The 8,911-nt window shown below is 45.3% G+C and overlaps 1 protein-coding gene across 1 annotated transcript in view; it reads right to left on the bottom strand.

The window, feature by feature from the left end:
- The window catches only part of MMP24 (matrix metallopeptidase 24 (membrane-inserted)), a 43,609-nt gene extending 36,008 nt beyond the window's left edge, over window positions 1-7,601 (bottom strand). The window contains exons 1-2 of the mRNA XM_009581879.1: window positions 7,447-7,601; window positions 868-984 (exon numbers count right to left, since the gene is read on the bottom strand). Of these exons, the coding sequence (XP_009580174.1) occupies window positions 868-984; window positions 7,447-7,550 (221 nt within the window). The 5' untranslated portion in view covers window positions 7,551-7,601. The remainder of the gene's footprint in view (window positions 1-867; window positions 985-7,446) is intronic.
- Window positions 7,602-8,911: the final 1,310 nt, after the last annotated feature.

Below are 8,911 nucleotides of genomic sequence, written 5' to 3'. Positions count from 1 at the left end.
TCTTTCCCTTCACACCATCATATCTCTTCCTACACATTCTGGCACCTTCCCCATGATGGTCACTCATATTTCTATCTCTTCACCACAGATTTTCTTTCTGTCTTAGCCTCGCTCACCCATATCTTCTCCTTAATGTCTACATTCCTAATTTTTATTCCTCTGCAACCTCCTTTCCGCCTCCAAAAAAGTTAAAAGGCTATACTTTCAACTCGAGGGGGGTTTAATTTCATTTTGAAGTGACGTTCTTACTGTCAGAAGGCCATTGGCATCATTTGGCAATTGCATTTCAAAAGCTAAGGGCCTAAATGGCTCAAACAAAACACATCTCTGGGAAAAAATCATCACTACGTAACACTCATTTGACACTTGTAGCCCATTTCAGTATATTGCCTCAGCAGGCCTAAGTCTGGACAAAAGCAATGAGTTCTACTACATGAGCAAAAGTAAAACCTCTGCAAAAATAAATATTCAATAAAATGTTGCAAATCAGTAGAGAGAGAAAGGATCATGCCTTTACACAATGATGTTCCTTCTGCTTTAATGGTTTGTTAAAGAGGACACATGATCTAAGGGGTAGAGCCTTAGATTTCTACGGGAACAGAAAGGGGCTTACTAGGATTTTCCTGCCACAACTGATGGCTGGGATTTAGGCTTCTTTACTAATCCGTTATTTTCTAATTGAGAATAGACTCTTCAGTTACTCCAGTGCTCTGAAAGTATTCCCCTCCACCATGTTCTGAGAACGAAAGCCTCAACTAGGCATTACAGGGAAAATCCAGTTTCTAAAAGTACTTACAAAATTTGCATACCAAACAAGTCCAGAACATTTTTTTCCCCAAACAAAAAGGGGCAGGGAGGGTGCTATACCTGTAGGTTATATGCTTCTGCCTCCACTTTTGTCCAGTTAGGGCATACCGCTTTTTCCTCCGGCTGTGGCGTAGGTGGGGATGATCCGGAACTCCACATCGAGGCTTCTTCATCCACCTGGAAGGGAAGGAAAGAAAAAGCAAGCTAACAAAGAGTTTGGAAAAGAGATTCCAAAGAACTCAGGGGGTGACTGGAAGACCTCTGAGGGATGGCCAGTGCAGACACCAAGAAGGGCTCAGTCTTCCCTCTCTTGGGTTTACCCTCTTTGCACAGAGCTGTACACCCCACCTCTGCTGGCAATCCACACTCCTCAGCACACCAAAAAGAATTCACTTTTCCTTTTGGAAACACAGATACCAGATCAGGTAGTCCTTATGCTTGACAAGAGCTTAATAATGATAATGCCACAAAAGAGACCCAGATCAAAATTGCGTGTGCACTGGGATCAAATTCTCCTATCACCTACTCTATCCACTCTCCATTTGTTAAACTGCCCCTGTGCCAGTAAAAAAAACTCCAACTCATAACTCACTAGATAAGATTGAACAAGTGCAAACACAACCCTCCCAGATAACAACTAAGGCTTTCACCTGTAACGACCAGAACGGATCACTCCAATCTGTGGGTCACAGTCACCAAATTCTGTTAAGTCCTCTCCATAACCCTTAACTCTTTTGATGTCACTCACGATGTAGGAAACACTTGCCTCTGAAGTGTTTGGTCAGGTGGCCAGGTGAACTGGAAGAGCAAAGGATGCTGTCCCTTGCAGGGGGATCCATGCACTATTATCAGAGAAGTCAGGTCTCCTCCCCTATCTTCTTTACCTCCAGCTTTAACAGAACTTTTGCTTATTTCTTGCACCAGCTCGAGGGTGGTCAAACACTGGCACAGGTTGCCCAGAGAAGTAGTAGAGTCTCCATCCTTGGAGGTATTCAAAACCCTACTGGACATGGTCCTGGGCAACCTGCTCTAGCTGTTCCTGTTTGAGCAGGGGGTTGGAGTAGATGATCAAGAAGTCCCTTCCAACCTAAAAGATTCTCTGATGAGGAGAAATAGACTGTACCCCAGAATACTATCCTTCTTGCTGGTGTGGGTACACTCCAGAGAAGTCAGAAGTGGCTTGTGGAGGAACGAATCTGCCCATCACTGCATGCAGCAGGGGAAAAAGGAGACAGGGACAGAAACAGAGGAACTACAGGTACTGGTCTCCAAAGGTCCCAGCATAGCCAACTTTCTGTCCCAGCTACATTCTTTAGGATTTTGCAGTGCAGCCCTGGACAGGAGACCAGAGCCCAGGAATAACGCAAGCAGTCTCTGGCCACCGCCTCCCAAGCACACTGGCTCTGCCCTCAGCCTCCTGCTTGGACTGCTGCTGGGGACATTGCCACTGGTACTCTTCAGGCATTTCATGCATTTGATCCACTTACCCTGATGGCAAAGGCAAGTGTCCAATGTGACACAATGCCTTAAGAACACATTGCAGGACACTGGATGCAGAAACATGCCACTGCCTGGTCACACATGAGAAGAGCATTGTAGCCAGTCCTGGCAGATTTCTCACACAGGACACCAAATTCTTTCCCCTCTCCTTAGCAGGGCTTCCCCCACATCCCTGGCCACCTGGGGGACAACTTTCAGCCTCCAAATGCAGACATTCCTCCCATCAGCTGCAGCCAGCCAATGGCAAGTAGTCCATATGTGCCCACATGCTTGAGCCTAAACAATGTACGTCTTATTTATCAAAAATATTAGCCCCACGCCTTCAGGAAGGGAGTGTCTTCCCATCACCAGTAGATGGTTTACAAGACTTCTTTCTGGGACACCTTTTAAATAAAAAACAAATAGACAGACACTTTGCCTTGTACAGGCTCACAAGAACATTCTTTCACAGCACACATACCTGCTCCCAGTTCAGGCAGCGAAGCAGCAACCTTTCCTTAGTCCACTTCCTATATGTAAAAACTACAGGTGCTTACCAATTTCAGTGCAGTCATCTGTCATCTTCTCCCCACCAAGAACTGAGCAAATGAGAGTCGTCATACATATTGTACTGTACCTGACAAGAACCCAAGCTGTGTATATAAAGCTAGCACAGATCTTCCCCGCTTACATTACCTTACATTTATCAGTATGGTATGTCCTTCAGAAATCTAAGCAACCTGTGGAAATCAGATCTGTCTTGCCCACACAACTGCTGCCACCTTCAAAGAAAAGCGGTATATCTAAGGTTTGCTTTTAGAAAAGCCATATTAATTCAACCTCAATACACTGTGTTTTTCCAAGTGTCCTTTGTGTTCTTTTGCATTGCTTCAACCACTGTGCTAGAGAGATGTTAGGCTTCCGGTAGCCTGTATTCTCCTAGATATTCCCTGAGTATTTTTTTTAAAAATTCCAGTCATATGATATGGTACAGAGTTTTTAGCATAACCTTACACAAACCATACTGAGAATTAGGTTTTCATCTCTTGAGCTTCATGAGAACTCCAGTACTCTGATCACCACCATCATCAGGCCCTGATTACAGTCAGAAAATGACCTTCTGTTTTATTTTTACTAGTATCATCTAGAAGACAAAAAGGTAACAGGGGAGTGCTACGAAACTAACATGGAATGTGTAGGACAAGTCACCACGACTTTCCAGGACAGTGCTAGCTATGCTGACACACCAGCAATACATCGCCAAGTCCCTCACACCTCAATATTTGTTTTATGTGTGAACACCGGCTGCCCCTTCCCAACACCTGCCCTATGCCGAGCAGGCTGCAGGAAATCCGCCCCCACACAGATTAGTCCCATGCTGTCAAAGCCAATCAGAACTGCACAGACACCCGATCAAAAGTTAATTCCCCCGAAGACAGTCAAATTCGCTGCCCCTGTGCCAGCTCCATCACAACATACGGTCAGAGGGCAGGGCATAGGTTGTTCCAGAGGCAAGCTGCAATACCGGCACCCTGGGCTTTAAGGGCTTCTTGAGCCAAAGCTTCCAAGATATCAGCATTTGCAGAGCTGCCAATCGATTTATGCTACGCACGGCTGCCTAACTCCTCTTTCAACCCCATTACACTTAGGCCTGTCTGAACCCCCATATTCTACCACAGTTTGTTCCAGAGCTCAGGTACACACTTTCTGAAACAGACCTAGTAAAAAAGCCCAACTATCTGGTTAGAGCTAGGCAGTACCCAAGTTGTCAACAGCCTGTGCTAACGTCAAGCTGAGAATGTTTATCTGGATCAGTTCCCTGATTCAACTTACTTCCTAGACATATGGGCCCTAGTCTAATCACATGGGCCTGGGTACAAGTCCAGCCATCTCTTCTTTTCTCAGCAGGGCAGATCTATGGCAAAATAATCACAAAGCTGTAGCTTGCTGCCGTTGATCTTCTTTAGCTGAGCTTTTTGACAGCCATTCTCTACTGAGCAGTCTGGATAACCCTTTCTGTGTTCCAGGGGATTTATAAAAACACATCACATCAGAAACAACAACATAAGACAATTACTTGAAGCAGGATTCAGATACTTATGGTTGCTTCCCCTCTCCCCCTGCCCTTTTTTTTTTTTTTTAAATGGGGGCACAAATAACACTGGATCATCAAAATTCATATGTGGCAGTGTTTACACATAGACTACTGCATTCCTCCAGCTGCTTGGCATGCAGAAAACAGGTGATTTCCAAAAGCAGTGACATCCAGCTCTTGTCCAGATACAGTTGCTTTCTCCAGTTCAGGCTCCAAGCCATACACAAGACTCTCCTAAATAGAGGAAGCTGTCACTCTCAATCGCCTGCTATTGAACAGCTGTTCCGTGCATCCCAGGGTGAGGGACCTACATAACAGGCTCAAGACAAAGCACAACACACACAAGACACTTCCAACACAAGTAAGACTATTTCTTGGTTCCCTCCAGGGCCATGTGACTGATTAGGACAAACACAATAATCACCACTTTTGTTAGATGCCAGCATGCCTTCTCTCCCAGCATGCTCCCAGGCCTATATACTTGCCTAGCTACTGAGCAAAATTACAATTCAACCCACCAGCTGCAGACACAAAGGTGCAGACAGAGGCACTGTCAATTGCAGGGTATGAGGAGGTCATTTTATGTATTCTCCCAGCTCTCCTTAGAGGAAACTACATATCCTGAACCTGCTACCTCAAGCAGCCCCTCTGCTAAACGGATCCCCACCCCATCTTCCTTTCAGGTACCAGTAAGCAACACCAATGGTGTTGTTCCTTCCCATTTCCCACTCCCACTGGCAGCGCCTGCATGGTAGCTTTCACACGCTTGGGTACCACTCTTGGAGGAAAGAACAAGCTCGGGATTTGGGGGTGTGTGGGGAAGGATATGAAAAACTTTAGGCTTCCATAATAAGTGTAAACAGAATATGCAGAATTTGTTGCCTAACAAAGAAACCATAGAAAATAATAACTTTGCACTCTGATTCTAAAGTCACCTTAAAGGGACAGAGCTTATGACACTGACAGAAGTGAGAAAAATTCATAACTGCAATCTCAAAACTCGTAACACAGACTGAAATAACAGCTTAGCAAACACCTGAGTAACTCAGAGCTCTCAGCCTGCCTGCCTTGCCAGCTCTTCTCCTTTTGCTCAGCTTCCACAACCAGGTCTGAGGAAGTGACAGCCCAACAAGGCCCAGCCAGACATGCCCCTCCAACTCAAAATACAGGCTCCCTGCTAACAGCAATTAGGACCCATTTTTCCTTCCATGTAGTTTCTAGGTAGGTACACCAGCTCCACCGTGCCATAAACGTATGGACCTACTGATTCAGGACAGATGGAGGCAGAGCAACTGAACATGCCTGAAAAGCACACCCGCGTTTGGTTGCAACTGAGGTTTCAAGCTTTTGGGGGCTCGAGTTTCAGAAAAGGGAACCATCTAGGTTTCTCACCCATCAGTCTTTGGGTGTTCATGCACCAATCAACCCCTTCCCATATATTAACTCAGTAAAACATGGGCAACACCTTCCTTTCCTCCAGAAAAATACTCTTACTTACTAAAGCAGGGACTCCCACATGCAGTTTGCTCCCTTCCCCTGTCACCCACATGGCAGCAGAAGCAGCTCCCTAACTTTCCAAACTAGTACCCCAATATCATAGTCTCTTCTTCTCCCACCCTGTACCAACTTATAAGCAGCCCAACTGCAGGCTTCTACACACCAATTGCACATACACAATCTTGCTCTCTGGCCCTGCTTCAGCATTCACTTACAAACTGTTATTAATGGCAAAGAGCTCTCGGATGGAAAATCCCCACCTTTTAAAAGGATTTCATTTTCAACTTATTTGAAAGCAAACAATCAGGATTTTCTCTATCCCTCAATGGAGAACAAGTGGCTTTTCCTTGAGCTAAAGGAGAGAATGTTACATTCACTGGAGAAGCACTCCCAGTCCAGGATGATCCCGTCCTGCCTAATTCATTAATTTCTTCTGTTTCTCCCTCTTCTTGTAGTCTGGAAGGCATACAACCAAATCCTTTTGTTCTTCACACTATTTGGTTACCATGTGCCCCCTTCTTCTGTGCTACTGTGTCCCTTTTGCCAGCAGAGTGCCAGAACAGGAGAGAGGAAGAACTAGGCAGAGCACACTCTGAAAGGGTCTGCTAATGCAATAAGAAAAGGTCAAGGGAAAACTCTCAGGCAGGGCCTAAGCAAGTTCTATTATTTGTGCCTTCTTTTTTTGCTTACCATGAGATGCTTCTTTCCCCCAGAAAGCATTAGTAAGACCTTATCTCCCTTCTGCTATAGTCAACAGATGCTCCCCTAGCCCAGACCAACAGCAGACAGATTCAGCCAATACACAACATCCAGGCAATCAGACGACAGGAAGCCAGTCAGGTAGCAGCAACAAACACCCCTTCCACACCAGAACACCCCTTCCACACCACACTTTGCAGTACACACTGAAGAGCAGACTAAAGGCAACAGCCTTCAAAGAACGAAGTCCCTCCAGCCTAGATGATTTAGACCAATGCTTCTGTGCTATCAAGACACCAATCACAAACAACAAATAACACATGGTCAACATAGAGCCGAGAACATCTGATGTCCAACAAATGACAGCTATCGACAGCTAAGTAGTCTTGACTATCATCATCAGACTACAACAACTCACTTCAACTCGGAACTATAGGTCTCCACAAATAACATCTATGAAGATCCACAACTCCACTTAATTAAGAAATACATTAGAAGCCATTTCTGGAGCCAGATTTTCACCTAAATCCAGACAGAGATGGAAATAAATTAAACCCTTGATGTTCTCCGCTTGCAGAAGCTCACAGGATTCACGCTTTGCCTGTGCGACAGCAACGGGGATCTATGTACAAATAACAACATTTAACGAGAGATTCTCCTCACACTCACAAACAGTACTGTTGGCAAAAAGAAAAGGTGGAGTTGCCCACATGTTTTCGTTAAGGACACCTTTTCATAACCAAGACTTCTTTGGCTGAGTCAGTTGAATCTATCCCTTTTGAGGACTTCTTGTAGCTGGAGTAATTACCCAGGTAATACGACAATGCATTATGAAAGGGAAAGACAAAATTAGCCTACATTAATCTTACTCAATAGTTGTCTGGTCCAAAACTCCTGTTACTGGGATCCCATAAAACTGTTGCATAGTGGCCACTGCAGACTGCACAGCTTTCCCCGACTGCAAGGCAGACATTTGGCTGTCAGATGGAAGTAAGTAGCCGTAAGTTTTTAACCAACCCTGAAAAAGAAAGAAACAGATGGTAAGATGCCATGGTAAGCTTTCAACTTAACAGATCAGAACATTTTCTCAAAAGAAAAAGTGACGAACTAGCCCAAAAAATTCAACCACCTCTCTTTTTTTGGTTAGGTTTGGTAATATCATCTGAACCTCAGGAAGGGCTGAAGACCCAGCTTAATATCACCTGTCCTGACAGGACAAGGCGGACCTGCCAATTAAAAATGGCCGTCATCCTACTGAGTAACTGGGGCTGATGTAGGTCTTTGGAGCCCCAGAAATGCCCACGAAGCTCTGTCCTTGTTCCAGAGACCTCCTGTGCACCCTGTCACCTTGCCATCACGAGACTTCTCAGTCCCCACAGCAGCACACTCCCAATAACCCGCTGCCCACCACCTACTGGTGCCTCTGGACCATCACTCCAAGTAAACAGCTTAACAGGCCAGGGCAATCCCTGCAAAAACAGGTTCAGCTTTACGCTTGCACTGAGCACAGGAGTATTTCTTTCAAAAAAACCCAACCAACCAAACAAAAAAAAAAACACACTCAGAAAGTTTGCAGGGACTCTGCTTAGATGGACTTTTCCTCTACTAATAGCACACATCTAGCAAATTGTCAGAACAGGAAAATAGCCAACTCTCCTCAAGGAGCTTTGTCCCTTTTCCCTGCCTCCCCCCCAAAATACAGCCTTAGATAAAACCACGTCGAACTTACCTCCCCTCTCTTTCCCCGCCCCTCACTTTGATACCATGAGAAAAAGGAATACTAATTCACCATGAAGTGCAAATGCCAATAACACATGAATGAAGGCTTGCTTTCATAAACTTTTCACCATAACCTTTCATGCACACACTCCAGCGTTTCTTTCTTCTGGCCAATATCCCAGTCCTCCGATTCAATACTTAGACCAGGATTACTATGAGGTCGACATATATCCCATAAGCTTTCTCCAGCCATGAGGACAACCCATCTGATCCACAGGACACAGTCCTCAACACACAAGCGCTGATGAATCATCTGCGTGCGCTGCTCTCACATTGGCAGCCTGATCACTCAGAGCAGGGGGGAGAGGAGAGGCACATCTTCCCTTAACTTAACAGCGGTAGGAAAGGGGCTCGAGTCAGGAGGAGCACAAAAGGGAGAACAGTTCCCATTTCTCTGTGGCAACAAGAAGATACCAGAATCCACTGGGAAGAGAGAAAGGCCTTGCTTCCAAAGCAGGAGCGAGAAGGTGTAAGACAGCATCTGGGCTGTGCATGTTAAAGTTCTCCAAGTAAATGGACATACAGCACTATTCAACACGGACATCACCAACGGCT

This window comes from Fulmarus glacialis, unplaced genomic scaffold (genome assembly GCF_000690835.1).
Source record: "Fulmarus glacialis isolate BGI_N327 unplaced genomic scaffold, ASM69083v1 scaffold5717, whole genome shotgun sequence".
Lineage (NCBI taxonomy): Eukaryota > Metazoa > Chordata > Aves > Procellariiformes > Procellariidae > Fulmarus > Fulmarus glacialis.
The sequence above is the reverse complement of the archived record's forward strand: the minus strand, read 5'-3'. Positions and strand labels throughout refer to the sequence as shown.